The 15783-nt window shown below is 43.5% G+C and overlaps 1 protein-coding gene across 1 annotated transcript in view; it reads left to right on the forward strand.

Moving 5' to 3' along the window:
- Window positions 1-4764: 4764 nt before the first annotated feature.
- The window catches only part of man1a1 (mannosidase, alpha, class 1A, member 1), a 70672-nt gene continuing 59653 nt past the window's right edge, over window positions 4765-15783 (forward strand). Inside the window, exon 1 of the mRNA XM_061753900.1 lies at window positions 4765-5482. Within this exon, the coding sequence (XP_061609884.1) occupies window positions 4958-5482 (525 nt within the window). The 5' untranslated portion in view covers window positions 4765-4957. The remainder of the gene's footprint in view (window positions 5483-15783) is intronic.

Here is a 15783-nt window from a genome sequence, read left to right on the forward strand (position 1 = left end):
ACTCTTGATGTTACTTGCAATCACAGGTGAAGAAGATGGAGGGGGCGTGCGCATGAATAAAGATTACCTGCGATAAGGGGAAAGAGCAAGTGATCTGTTTTTTTTTTCTTCCATTTTTCATTTCCTATATGTCGAACTTATTCCTCTCTGCTGGCGATGATTCATTTAGTGTATCCTGGAAGTTTAACTTGAAAGTTTTGATTTCATGTAAACCGTGTTTGAATGTTGGAACAAACAACACCAGTGTTAGCCAAAATGTTAGCTCTTGCTAACTTAGTTTAGTTTAGTTTAGTTTAGTTTAGAAGCGCGGCACAAGGTTCGTTTTGATACTCGCTATGTCTCATAAGCGCAGGCTCATATTGTTAACTAGCGTACATTCCTAACTTTCTAGCTAGCTAAAGTAGCTAGCTAGCAATATATAATCGTAATAATAATATATAATACAATGAAGCAGAAGAAACAAAAAACAACAACAAAACATGTTTTTTTTTTTTTTTGCTTGTTCATTTTTAGGATCTGGTACAACTAAAGGTACATTTTGTTCGGACAAATATAATGATGGCAACAAAAATAGCTCATAAGAGTGTTAACTTTACAGCCATTTTGCATGGTTATCTTGATACTAAGATAAAAATAACTTGGAATACAGTTAAGCATGTCAGATAGGACAAAGTATTATGGAATAAGATATATTTAGTCACGCTATATTCTTCAGGTAATTATAGCTTTAGTTGTAGCAGGCATTAAAATGAACAAGAATTGAAGACACAAGTGTGGTCTCATATTATTTTTTGGGTTAAGAAAACTGCACAGTGTTTGGGAATTCTTGATCTCATGTCCTGATCACTGTTGTGATTTTAAGTTTTTGGGTGGGCTTCAGAGGATTTCGGCCCAATTGGGCCCAAGCATGCGGACGTTTTTAAATGCTTTGGCGTTGATCAAAACATCAAAGTCAGCAAAAGGTGCAAAAGATCTACACAAGGGTTAATTAATGCATTTTCCACTTTGTGAGAAATCAGTCCAAATCAAGAGTCTTACGTCTTTTTTTGTAGTATTATTACTGTAATGTTGAGTGTCTCACTTTAGTCTGTATGAAAAAAAATCAGAAAGTGATTTGAGGGCAGAGAAGTAATGCTACGTCGTGGATGCAGGAAGTGAGATGGACCACCTCCTCAGAAGAAAACGAACATGCGATCTATACTACTGTTTCCCCCTGTCCATTGCCTTAAACTCGGCCTCTAGCGCTATCTTCCCGTTTCCAAAGAAGCCGCTCTCCATTTGCTTGCCCAACTGTCCAGTAAGGAGCTACAAATTTGTGGTGCGTGGCTACAAATGAGCGTTTTGTGCACACGTTATGTTTATATAGTTTTCGCAAGAAAAAAAATGTACTTTTGAGCATTTGCCGCTCCAAAGCTCTTTGCACAAGCCTGCTTTAAGGAACTAGCACAACATTAGCGAGTGTAATAAGAAAGGCTCTGGCCACTCCTGCTTTTGACAGCCTCTCTGGAAACGACCGTCTTTTCTTGGCTCTTATTAAAGAATTTCCAAGTGCCTGCTGACACGTTCGGCGGCGGAATGTGGAGCCAATTAGTGACCTCGTTGGGCGAGCGCACGCTGCCCGCTCGTCACCGCGTTTCCGTCGGCCCCTTTTTAACCCTCGCTTCTGTCTTCGCTCGCTTATTTGCTTTTTCCTCTCACCAATCAAACGAGCCCGTCTTTTCTCCAGGGAGGACGACGACTCGACGAGCCCGAGCGGCAGTTAAATGGGATCGGGGCGAGGTTATATTTGGAGTGCGGCGTGCGAGACTGAAATCGTCAAACAGCTGGGTGACGACTGCCTGGCCTATTTTCCAACTCAAATTCGCCTGATGCCTCAATCGTGTTGTCATTATTACAGTAAACAGTGAACGGCTCATCGTTCACACTGCCACTATGGATCATTTCATAATGTTTGTAAACAAGGGGCCGGGGTACTTCCTGTCGGCAGAAAAGTGAATGGCGCCAGCTGACCTGGACTTAAACAATGACAAAAGTGTGTTTGGGGTTGCGCAGACAGATATACGTAAAATAAAACTGATTTCCTAATCTAAATTCATTGAACCCGTCGGCAAGGAGGATGAATCAAGTGTATGTCGTAAATAGTTGTACAGGGACAATCGCAAGATTATCTGGCGACGAGTAACTAATTCTACACACCGGGAATCACATCTCCATCTCAACCTCAGAACTGTAAGACCGATTTCCCAATCACTTAATCGTTGTGCCGCCAATTAAACACGTTGAAAAAACACAACGGGGTCTTTTTTGGGGCGCCCGAAACAAATTAATGGCATTTCAATTCATTTCATATGGGAAAAGTGATTTTATATACAGTACAGAATGAGGAAATTTAGTTAAGAGCTTTATTTTAAATTTTTAATTTAAAAAAAGTGTCACTCTAGTGTGACATCATCACAAAAAAATGCTAGCTTTTTGTTTTATGATTGGGTTGTTCTTTTTAAAAAAGGACAAAGTCCACAAACATTGGAAATATGGTGCCCTCTATTGGTTGGAGGGTACAATGCAGCAAATCAACTTGACAGATTTCTTGTAAGTTCTCTTGATCCACACCCAAGTCGTCCACATTCGTTCCGCAAATCCTTTTTTTTCCTAACCCCCCCCCCCCCCCCCCCCCCCCCCCCCCCCCCCCCCCCCCCCCTCCATCATATTGCAGATTTGTTGCCGGTGGCGACATGCTGTCACAACAGTTTAATGGAAACAAATGAGAAATGTGGCGCACTGAGTCGATGGGAGGAAACGTACAGCGTGCTACTTATTGAGTCATTGCCTTATGGCGGGCACCATTCAAGCTAGGGCCGCCACTGAGAGCGATTGCTCCTCAAGGACGAACTCTTACCTTGAAAACGGAGCCAAAGTGTTGCCATGAAAGATTCTCGCGTCGCTATTACGATGCCAGGCGACGTTTAATTTCAGCTCCACCCGCCCAAGGAGGAAACAGTCATAAGAGCGGCATGCCATCATTTCGACAAGTTGACGCCCTGCGAATGAGAGTTCCAATATGGCGGTGGCGCGGGTCTGTCAGCCTGAGACGAGATGACTTTTTTTCATCTGCACGCGTCGAAACGATCGGGTGAAGTGAAGTAAAGTGCGCTTGGTGATTAGTGCTGATGTGCTCCTCTGCCTAGCTGCGCTTTTCGTTCACTTTTTTATTTTATAGCACAACCACGATTCCAAGAAAAACCCAATACCTTCACCTTTCATTGTTTTGTTATCAGTCGCCCCACGTATTTCCGAGCTGCTCTTGAACGCATCACCAGTAGCGCGCCCATAAGCAGGTTTTGTTTTAATCCATTTTTTTTTTTAGAGTGGACATCCAAGAGTCATTCAAAATTAAGAAAAATAATCAAAATGTCTAATCAAATGTAATTATATTACTTTGAGCAAGCAACTGAAGTAGTTACACTCCTATTCCAGTTGAGGGTGAGCTTTTGTCCATTTGTTACGCTTATGAATAATCAAGAGCATATAAAGCACATGACGGTAGCCGGCTCTTCTTTATGCTTTAGGCTTTTAACGAAGCAATTAGGTCAACCGCAGAGCATGCCGACTTGTAAATAAAAGACAGATAGTTGAAGTGGGACTTTTTTTTTTTTTTTTTTCCCCAACCGCATCACAAGCCTGTTGATTGGCGCCAGACCGCAGGCCACAAGTCAGCCAACCACAGGGGCGAAGACTGAGCTAGATACGCGTGACATATGTAGCGGGGCTAAGCCGCCCAAGAATGTCACGCCAGGAAGTAGCGGCCAGGGTCGTGGCGAGGTCCTCACGGGACTTGAAATCCCATCGTGAAAATGTGTTCTTACTTCCAGATTGTAGCGAAAACGCACCGTAACCTTTACAGGTGAACTTCATTTGTGTTAATTCAACACCAGACTCGCAAGATAATGTGAATTTAAATATCTACCAGTTTAATTCATTTTTTTGGCCATGTTCAAAACTCAAAAGGTAAGTTATTGCCTGTTCCGAATTGAAATGAATGGAAATGCCAATCTGCTCGTATGTTTCAAGGGTTAGAGCGGCGCTATGACTGTGAAACCCATCCATCCATCCGTCCATTTTCTGAGCCGCTTATCCCAGCTACCTTCGGGCAGGGGGCGGGGTACACCCTGGACTGGTCGCCAGCCAATCGACTGTGAAACCATATACAGTAAATGTATAATCCTCTCACCGTATTATTACATATATATTACACAATTTACAAAACCAAAAAGTTCAACTACTTGTTCAAATTATTTTAAAAAAGTGGTTTGGCCTCAATAATAAATATAAAATCTCAACATTATTTTGGAATAGATTTTAGCAAGCAACAATGTAGACGCACATGATTTTTTTGTTGTTGTAGGCTACAGAAAATGATGTGGCGGCGCACATATCTGGCCCGCAGGCCTTGAGTTTGACACCGACGCCCTAGAGGCTCAAAAGGTCAGCGGCATCCTATGTACGTGTACTGTATTTGTTTTGTCTTTCAACGTGATATGATACTGCAACAAATGGGCGTGTGCGTAAGCCGTATCGATGTAACGTTAGCATTCAACTTCAAGCATCCGCGACCATGACAACTGCGGGCGCTATCTTGTAACCAGCCTGTAAAGCCACGCCCTCCTCCGTCTTCCCGCCCGTCACAGATCGGAAGGCGATTCGCTGGCGGCGGCTGTCGGTCAACGTGGCCCCGCCTTTTCCTGTGTGAGATCCGCTCGGCTTGCGCTCGGAGCGTTACTGTTCCCTTCTCCCCCGATATGGACAACTTGAAGTCGGCGCTTTCTCTCGCGTCGTCTCGCTCCTGCGCTCCGAAGTTGGACGTCTGAGCGGATTACAAAGCTCGGCCGAGAGGTCATTTCAACGTGGGGGGGATAAAAGCCATTGTTTGTGGTCGTTTGACCGAAGGAAGCGGAGCGACATGCCTGTTTCAACTCTCTTGCCTTTCGCAGCCACCCCGAGTCGGAAGTCTGCCAGCCCGACCTCCTTCAGGTTGACGGAGAAATTCATCCTGCTTTTGGTGTTCAGCGCTTTCATTACGCTGTGTTTCGGTGCCATTTTCTTCCTGCCCGACTCGTCCAAGCTGCTCAGCGGAGTTTTCTTCCATTCCTCCGCCGTGGAGACGAACACCCGCACCGGTCCGGACGGGGGCGGCGGCGGCGGAGCCGAGTCCGGCTCGGCTGGAAACGACGAGAAGGTCCTGGCCAAAATCAAGAAGGACCACGAAAAAGCCTTGCTCGAGGCCAAGGATACTTTACAGAAGCGTCCCGACGAGATCAAGCAGGACATTTTGAACGAGAAGGAGAAAGTTGCTAAGGAGAGTTTGGGTCAAGGTGGGAAGGCTGTCAACGATTTGCCTGCCGTCGAGTACCACAGACCCCCGGGGGCCACCGGGCACGAACCCCTGGACCCCGTAACAAGGCAGCGGCGGGCGAAAATCAAGGAGGTAAGCGTCCAACGCGACGGGAACTTCACACCGAAGCCGATGCGAAAACGTCGCGAATGGGAGTGCACATTCATTTCCCTCGACTCCGGTTTATTACCGGGCACGCCCGCACCTATAAATCTGCTCATTTACGTACACCGGTTGATTCGGCGCCCACACGATATCGCCAAGAAGCATTTTACGAGCAGGGCCAGACATTTATTAGCGGACCGCCTGTTGTGCAGCGTCGCATCCGCCGCTGGCGAGAGTGTCAAACTTGCCCTTTAGCCCCGTTTCACACGCAATGACGGAGCGATCGCTTGTGGCCGAAACAACGGCAAGAATGTCAAGTGGCTCCAATTTCAACGAAACTTGGAAAACAGGATCCACCGGGGCGCCAAATCGTCCCGTTCATACCTCGCATGCAGCCTGTTCGACTCGACGCATTTATGTGCCCTATTTTTCAACGGGGGGTCTGAAACTAAGATCAATGCCACATTCTCGTCACACTGTGACAAACTTGCAGAGAGAGAGAGTACAGTTTGTGGGCATGTGAAGAAAAATGTCAAGTTGCTCCAATTCCAAAGAAACTAAAGGACCTGGGTAGAAAACACAACATATAATGACACAAAAATTATTGAGATATCTTTAGTAATAAGAAGAACTTTACAAGCTTGACTTTTTAAAATGCTAGCTCATGAGTCTTTGGTGGCCGTCCCCAGCTTGGTTGACACCATGATGATTATTGGCGATATTGAGCTCATCAAGATCATTTTGATCAATGAGCACATCTCAAGATGTTTATTGAGGATTGTGGGGCCGATGATATATGACTCTCACTAAATATTATCGGCGTGCTACTAAGTCACCGCATTATGCACTCATGCGCAGGCTCGGTCGAGTTCTTTCGTGGTTGATAGAATGCCGTAAAAGTCGACATAGTTCACATTCAAATAGTAAAGGGTAAGTCAGCTGATCTTTAAACAGCATAACATCAAGGTCTCGAGGGGAACCGGGTGCCAAGAAATTGATGGATTGGGGAAAAAAAACCTCAAGCATCGACTGATTTGAAAAATTAAACATTGTGGTAAGATTTTTTTCCCCCCAATTACATCTTTGGCAGGGAATAGCAAGGAATTCCTTACAACAGTCAATGAATAGCAAGTTGTGTGTTTGTTTTTTTTAAACCACTTGCGGAACAGCGATCTGGGAGAAAATGCGTTTATTCAAATACAAATTGAGCCTGGGAGGCCAATCTTTTTACACAAAGACTAAATGCAGGACATGGACTCGTGGCACACTTTCTTATGTCGCCACAAGTTCATAAAACTTTAATTAACTGTTTTAAAGCGCATTCTCACACTAACTTGGAGAAAAATCTGTTCACGACCCAGAAAAGTGAGTTCAGAGAGTTATTTCTAAATACATTATACATGTTTGAAGATAATTGCTTAAATAATATGCAAAGACTGAGAACTATGTAGTACAGTACTCAATTGTGGACATGTAATGTTAAACAGTTTTTCACCATTTCAGTTTTCCTATTTTATATTTTTTTTGGGGGGGTGGGGTGGGGGACGGGACGGTATGTAGAACCGAGGGGCACGTTGAGTACGTCATCACGGCCTGCGACTAAAACGGACCAATCACGAGAGATGATCGCCGCGGCGTTCGACGCGCACCAACAATTTTTGCCGTATGCGCGTCACGCTACGCAGAGGGGCCGCGCGGGCCAATTCGTCGGTCACGTGCTGTTGGTCACCGCGAAAATGCATCTTCTCTCCATATAGTCCATTGGCGTGGGTGAAAAGTGAGGCGGGGAAAACAAAAGCTGGCTCAAAATCCAGCATATGGACCGGGGCTTCTGGCTTACGTGGTCGCGTTAGAGCGCCTTGTTGTCGCGTTGCGGAAAGCCCCGCAATGACCCAGTGTGATATAGTCCAGCCACCGAAGGCTTTGAGCAGCTACTGTATATTTTCACGGCTATATTTATGCGGCTTAAACATGTGGAGGCATCAGAAGGATGATAGACGAAGTAGCATCCATTTTCCAGGTCGTAGCAGTGATATTTAATTGAAAGTTAACAGTTGAGTGGGGCGCGGTTTCAACGGATTTGAGGTATTTTTTTGGGTGATTCAAATTTGGCAGGATTGTTAACGGCACTCTTCTCTGTGGTGTGCCAACTTCAGAAGACATTTGATTTCACTTTACAAGGACCTTAACCATCTGAGCATGTCTCTTCCTTTAATAAAAAAGAAAACCAAAATCATTTTAGCTGTGTAATAAAACTTTTCAAGTGTGGGGATTTTTGTCTGATTGAGTCATTTTCACCTGAGCAGCCAGGACACGGACTGGTGTTGACACATTTTTGTTGATATTATCAACTTATCGGCCCATTATTGCCGCCAGTCTACCTCTTTCAGGCTTTTCATATGCAAACGAGACCACATTTTTTTAAACGTCGGCGTTGTGTCGCGATCATCCATCTGGCGACGGTATGACTTTTAAAACAACAACAGCAGCAGCTGCGTCGCAGCTACTGAGGCGGCTGCTGTTCTTGTGAAGAGCAACACAAATGGTCTGGCTTGCGGGATATTTTTTTTATACTGATCAAATATTAATGAAGTAAAAACAACAACAACATAGCTTTGGGTCAGGCAACCCATTTTTCATGAGCTGACAACTAGTGCGCTGCTCTTTGGATGCTGTATAGTATGCCATATGGACAAAAGTATTGTGACATAGCGCCAAATAGCGTTTCAAAAATGCAGTTTTTTTTGTGCCGATATTGGCCTGTTATCCGATATCAAATATCATATAGGGACACCCATTCTTATGACCCCCCACCCAAAATTTATAATCATGCTTTTTTTGTAAAAGCTTTCCACTGAAGGACACTTTTTGATATCACGATTGATATGGAGTAGCAATACCACAGCATCAGGTAAACCGTATTCGTAAGACTATTGTGATATTAGCGTTGATAAACTGTGCAAATATAACGTAAGCGAGAGCTGTGAACTTCTCGCGATGCCTTGATGTCATTACATTTCTGTCCATGAGCTCACGTTTGATGTTCTCGCTAGGAAAACTGTACATTTTTGTTCTTGATTGTGTTAGCATTTGTTGAGAAATGTCTGCATGACAAATGGAGTGGAACAATCATGAGAATTCTTAAATTCTCCACTTCCTGAAAAGTGATCTATGTGTCTTATCAGATTGAGGAAATTCAGTTATTGTTGGAGTCTTGAGTCATTGTAAGGTATTTTCTTCCAGGGAGCCACGGCCGATAAGTGGATTAGTATTGATATTGCTCCTGACATTCTGGATTGACCCGGTTCATAAGAGCGCCCGCCGTTGGAATAGATCACAGCGATCTAGCGGGATTCGGCATTGTTGGCGAGGCGTCGCACGACAAAGCGTCGGCAGCGCAATGGCGGCGTCAATAAGCTCGGGTCAGCTCTATTGATTTTACACCTTTACAAAAAGCCAGAAACCTGCGGCTCAGGAACAGGAACAACACGTCGAGAGGTCATAAAGCACAATAAATACAATTTAGACGCGCGACCAACTGATCTGTCAAACCAGTGAACACGCAGGTCTTGCAAGCAGCTGTTTTTTTAATTGACTTTGTTTGCTCCTGCCAGATTTAAAATGGCAGCTCGCTAATTTGTACACAATGACGCATGGGACAATAACACATTATTATCCCACGGTCTTCTGTAATACCATTGTAGTTGGCTCTTTTTTTTTTTTTTTCTTGTCAAGGTCATTCCTTCTTTTGGAAAATGAGTCAGCAGACTGAATTGGTATAATGTCATCACGTCTCCACAGTGTAAATTTAGCGATATTTCAAATTCATATCCCTGGTATTATTGTCACTGGTATGGTATAGCACACTCCTAGTTGCGTATTAGTTGTACTGTTGACAAAATATTGCAATAATATCGAGTTGCTATGCTGAGGCCTCGTATGATCCAAACCTTAAAGATGAGTGACTTTTGATGTCTTGTACTTGCGACTTCTGATGTAATTTGACACCTCAAGGGCATTCTGCACTTCGAATAAGCTAATATGTTGTGTCGCTAAACAAGGCTAAGGGCTCCCGGTTATTGCGGTCATCTGTCAGCGTTGACGTGGGCGACACTGCCAACAAACAAGCGTCACTACAACCGTTCTCCGTGGCGGCCTCAGGTTCCACAAACAAGCCGAGTAGATCTACACTTCAACGGTTTGGGAGACATCTCAAAAGTCCCGAATCTTTTTCCGCGGTGTTGGCGGTTGACGTCTGTCGACCTGCCTGGGAAGGATAAACATCTTTCGTGAGCGAGCACCACAGTCATGCAATCAGGCAAATGTATTTGCCGCCTCCAAATCAAAGACTCGGGGAGAAGCCGCCAAGTCAGCGGCGATCTCTCTCTCTCTCTCTCTCTCTCTCTCTCTCTCTCTCACTCACTCACTCACTAAACGTCCGGAGGCCACAACGACAGGGGCCTCGCCGGGAAAACTCGCAGCTGATAAACAGGCGTAATAAAGGCGGATGTGGCCGAAGAGATGGTGTTATTTGGCACTGTAAATAAGGCTTTTCATCTGTTTCTAACTGCCGGGAGAAGATTAGGTTTCCGGGTGGCTGGAAAGGAAAATAAACATACGCTCAGGTCCGGTTACAGTTCAGCTCGTGGTCCATATTAAGACTGGACTGCGAGCTTGGCTCTTAACCGGAGGGACGAGTTCTTTTGTTTTGGTTAGAAAATCTTTGATATGATGCTGCAGTGAAAAGGAAGTACTGTGTCTCAGTTTAGATTTTAGTGGTAACAGTTGGGGAGCGGTTCTCAACTGTCACCCTGGGAGCCGCATTTTCCTATTGATGCTAAGTCATGATCCACTTTGATAAGAAGTTCAGAGCAATATATTTTGTTTAATAATAGCCTATGAAATAATATGGTAAGTATATTAGAATTTTGAATGTTTTTAATGAGGTTAGGGGTTCTGCGCTAGGTTTCGGGTACAGGCTAGGAGAGGTAGGAATGATTAAGGTAAGAGTTATCATCTGCACGCACCAGAAATCATTTGGCCACTTTGCTAACAACCTTTTAGAGTCTGAAATGGAATTTCTTTATCAACCTAACCTGGCCACCTCAAAGTCCTATTCCTGTATCGACCGTTGAACTAATTACCTCCGGCTCCTGGACCTCCTTCCTTCTCCACAATTGTGTGTGTGTGTGAGGGAATGTTTGTGTCAGCGAGAGTTACTGCCGATGGCTGAAAAGGCTCCGTTTAATCGTCTAATGGCTATAATAGCTGTGACTCGCAGCTGTATAGGGCCCTTGAGTGGCTTTAAAAAAACATTGGAGCCCCCTCAGTGGTATTGCATGTGTGTAGCATGTTACATACGAATCTGCTCCACATGACGTTTGTGCAAATAAGCTGTGTTTTCGAGTCATCTGAGAAGTCTGCCCTAGCACACGACTCCTAGCTTTGACCTGTAGGCAAAACATAGCATTTTTGTGGTCAAAATATACTGCTTGTGTCCCCAATACTTTATAGCATTTTTGGCTCATCATGTTTGTCAGCATCAGGAACACGCATTGCGAAAAAGATTTGAACACATCTTACTTTTTGTTTCAGTACATTTTGGTGCAGTGCGTCTTCTTGTTTGTCAAAGACACATTTTTTTGGATAAAAGACAGGTAAGTAAAAGTTAAGACAGGGTAAGGGTTGGTTTTAGGCTAGGGAATTTAGGGTTATTGATGGAAAAATGTAAATAAGTTATCATGTGTTGTGCTTTTCTGCTTACTTCTAGTGAGAGAAATGTTTTATCACTGCGTGCAAGCTTTCTACCACAGGATGAGTCATGTGCTTGCAGGTGCAAGGACAAATTTGAGCTGGAGTCTTCCTGTGTCTTGATAAGAAGTATATAATTCTTCTACTGTCTCAACCACAACAAAGAGTGTTATGTGCTGAGCACATGAGTTGCAACAAGCATGTATGCCGCCACCTTTTTCACGTTGTAACTCATATGTAACAAGGGAACTGTAATAAAAAGTAATAAAAAGAGAGAATCCGGCAGAGTGAACTCAGAAAAAGGTTTGGAGACTGTAACTAAGTACACTCTTGGCCGTTTTCTCCTTGCAAGTCTGAAAACTGAACTACCTCTGTGTCTGTCTTGATTTTTTACAAGTGTTTTAGGTGTCTTGAACCTGACAGTTATGATTAGCATTACAGTAGTGCTGTGTGAAATAGACAAAGTTTTGCATCCCGATATACTGTATGTATGTAGGTAAGGTAAGCTGTTCATCCAAAACTATATAAAATAAAAACAAGAATAAATATAATAAAAAACCCAAAGATATCCAGTGGAAAAATGCCAAAATATGTGGTATTTGTTTTTAAAGAGGCGGAACGGTGGCCGACTGGTTAGAGCGTCTTGCCTCACAGTTGTGAGGACCGGGGTTCAATCCCTGGCCCCACCTGTGTGGAGTTTGCATGTTCTCCCCGTGCCTGCGTAGGGTTTTCTCCGGGCACTCCGCTTTCCTCCCACATCCCAAAAACATGCATGGTGGGTTGATTGAAGTCTCTAAATTGCCCGTAGGTGTGACTGTGAGTGCGAATGGTTGTTTGTTTGTATGTGGCCTGCGATCTGCTGGCAACCAGTTCAGGACGTACCCCGCCTCCTGCCCGATGATAGTTGGGATAGGCTCCGGCACGCCCGCGACCTTAGTGAGGAGAATCGGCTCAGAAAATGGATGGATGGATAGTTTTTTAAAGAATGCAATAAAGTGCAAAGAATTAAAATAAATAGTTCGAGTAAAGTGATTTGAGTAACGTTCAAGTATGCCTGTCATTTAATCAGTAAAAGTGCTGATAAATGGACTGTTTCAGAGGGTAACCTTGAGGAACACGTTTGTCAGCTTGTTCTGACATGAAGTGAAATCTCTTAAAATAACTTTTTTACATTTAGTTTCACGTGTTTAACAGGTTGAGAGAGAGAGAGAGAGAGAAACAAGCTAGTCACCTCAGGCTTGAGACATGATCACTTACATGTAACCAAAGTACAGTACAGTTAAAAAACCGTCTCATATGTTTATTTTGTTTTCATCCCTTTATGGTTTTGATTTAGTGCCTTGTTGAGACTTCACGCTGTCTCTGTTCAGTGGTGTAACTTCGTGTTTTAAATGGGAGAACAAATTCGATGTGTTTGAGTAATTAAGAATGACTTGTTGGCAGCGTGTTTTCTCGACCACACCAAACCGCACCACGGAATTACGATTTCCTCTTTTCGGCAACAATTCTTTGGGCTCTGTTTCCACTTTGTTCTTGCATGTTGTTTGTATTCATCCCTTGCCGTATCGCGGTTCACTTATTGTATTATTTTCAAATCGTGCATATAAAATTTGATGTTGCACATTTTTTGCTGTGAGGATTTTGTGGCGATCATTTTTGCACACGGGCTGTTACTGCACACTCATGTAGCAATAAGCGCGAGCCAGGAGGAAAGAGTGCGCAAAAGACAGAGAATGTATGTATTTATCTCTGTCATAATATGAGTAATGAATATTGCTCTTAAAAAAAAGTAAATATACGGCTAGCCTGGGAGAAATGTCGCATTCTGTCACATCAACATTGTGACAGTAGTCAGTGTGAGTCGTGGAAGGCCCAGTGGTTGCTTACGTTTGGGTGGGTGGTCTAAGTAGGTCTCGATGTGGGAAACTGTCCCATTGCAGATATTCTGTGCGCTGCCGCTGGCTCTGAGAATGCTGCATGAGGAAATATAAACTTCCCTGCGTGACTGATGGCCGTACGTTTTTGGGCATTTTTGTAACCCAGGTCTTGTTGAGCCGGTAGCCCAAAGCGAGTTCCTGGCAACCCCGCACTACATACCATCTCAAGCGCAACACTTCTGCTCCTCCTGGCTTGGTCACTGAGCATTGATTAACAACAACAACAACAAAAAAGGCTGGAGCAAGATGAATTCTATGCATTTAATGTTTGCGCTATTGGTCGGCCAGAGCGAGGCTTCAAGCGTGAATGGCAAAACTATAGAAGTGTGTAAAGTTCAATTGTAAACACTGGCATAGCCAAATCAGTTTTGCAGACATTTGTTCATACAAATGGATAAAAACTGTTGCTTTGGGTGCCTTGTTTATACAACAATACCATTCTGGAGTGGACTTTTGAAAACTGGTCTCAAAGTGGATGTTTAAAAAAAACACTCAAATGCAAATCTTTACTAAATTACAGTGTTCTGCCGGATACTCTCGGATTCATCCATTTGCAAGATGTCTTTTTGGAACCTGTTCTGCATTATTCGCTGAAAAAACACTCATTGGTTGTTTTAGTGCTCAGGCCAGCATGGTGTCTAATATAAAAGTATTGCTTTTGCACCATGTTCTGTCATCTTGGTGCCAAGCATCTATGTTAAATTGGTTTGATGAGCTTCAACTAGTGCTTTGCATCTTGGTGCCTATTAGAACTATGAAGTGGATTGAGAATCTCCATGTTGTGCATCTATAGGCACTTAGAAACCTTTTTTTTCGCTATTTGCAGAAGGTCTCGGTCCCTTCGTTACAAAGTAGGCATTGGCCAGTATCAAATTCTGACTGTATGATAATGGTGAGCGAAAATATTGCGGTTTCACTGTATCATGGTCTTGCAATTACAGCTCTAAAATGAAAAAGAAAATGAACAATTGAATTAAAATAGAATACAATCAAAATGGAGTACTAGTTTAAAGACTTAGCAGAAAATAAGTAGCCACGGTACTTTTCTGCTCTTCTCTGCTTTATAATGTCGGAGTGGAAGCAAACTGATGTTAGCCGTGCTAGTTAGCTATTTATTTGACCAATTGTAGACACACTAACGCTTGTATCTTGTTGCAAATGTTCATGTTAAGACATGCAGCGTTGTATTAATAGATTAGTGTTACGCTGAATTTCTTGAAGAGTGAAATCGCCTCCTATTGCACCTACTCTTTGTAAACGTTTTGCATATCCTTCCTCTGCCAAGCCGCTGTGCCCCCAAAATTCCCAAAAGAAAAGCGGAAAAGTCATCAGCCTCACCGATGACTAAAAAAAAAGAAAAATACTCCTCATTTAAAGTTTTTGCACTTTTGAAACCCTTCATAAATGTACCCTAAACGTCATAGTTTCTTACCTCTTTGCTGCCTTGGCTTCAATTAGAGGTGTTTTGATACACGAGGGTGGCAGGTGATTCCGTTCAGAACATTTAAGATTTCATGTTTTAAGTGCTCAAAGTGCGCTATAAAATTTAAATGGCACATTAGGGCGTCATGTCAGCGTGTCTTTCCTTTCCCGTGCAAAAGCCGAGCCCTGATTTGAAATGTGCCAGCCAGCCCTCATCCACTCACTAAATAAACTATGCGCTCAAATTTATTGTCAAATTAGCCACACGAGAAGACTCTCGCTGAGATCGCAGACGGCGTTTGCGTATTCAGATGACAATAAACTAAGAGACTTTCATGCCTTAAAATACTGGCTAATTGCAATGTCAATAATGAGACGTCAATAGTCCTCCGCACGTTTCTGCAAGCCGGCACGTTAAATCTGTTTCCCTCTTTGCCACTTCTTTTTACTACCAAACATAAATGAGAAGACAAGAAAAAGTCGCTACTTCAACCAAAAGCTTTAAATACCATCTGTGGCTCGCGCTAAATAACTTTGATTTTTAAAAGACACCCGCAGCTGAAACAAAGTGCTGTACATAAAGATTATACTGACAAAAAAAATAATTGCTACTTCTCTGCTCTTCTCCGCTTCATAAAGTAACGTCAGAGCAGAAACAAACTCATATTAGCCGTTAGCAAGTTATCGGCTAGTGGGCGAAGCGCTGTGTTTTTCTCCAGTATGTTTGGGGTTCCGTATATCCGGAGGGGGGAGGGACGTTGGCTGCAGATACTGTATGGTTGTAGTTGTTCGTGTTATTTTGTTGGAATCCAGTAGTGATTTGACTGCATTTTCTTTTCCTCTCTGGGGTTCCTTTTCAGTATTTCGTATGTGTTGTTGTCTTGTAGCATGGTTTCCATCTGCTGATGGTATGTGTGTGCGTCCATTACGAATGTTGTCTGTCCATGTTGCTTTGCTCTGGAGTTGCTTTAAGAACGCATGCTACGGCTTTACGGTGGTCGGCTTCTGTCCTCTGTCCTGGAGTTTATGGCATGCCAGCTCTGTTGCCAGAATGTATTCTTCGCAGGGTGTAAGTTTTGGGTGTGATTGGGGAATGTGGTCCTCTTGATGAGTGTCCCTGTGAGTGCGTTTTGACAACTTGAAAATCCATTGGGTTTTTCCTTTTTTCCCAGTTTTTCT

The sequence above is a fragment of the Phyllopteryx taeniolatus genome, chromosome 18, assembly GCF_024500385.1.
Source record: "Phyllopteryx taeniolatus isolate TA_2022b chromosome 18, UOR_Ptae_1.2, whole genome shotgun sequence".
Lineage (NCBI taxonomy): Eukaryota > Metazoa > Chordata > Actinopteri > Syngnathiformes > Syngnathidae > Phyllopteryx > Phyllopteryx taeniolatus.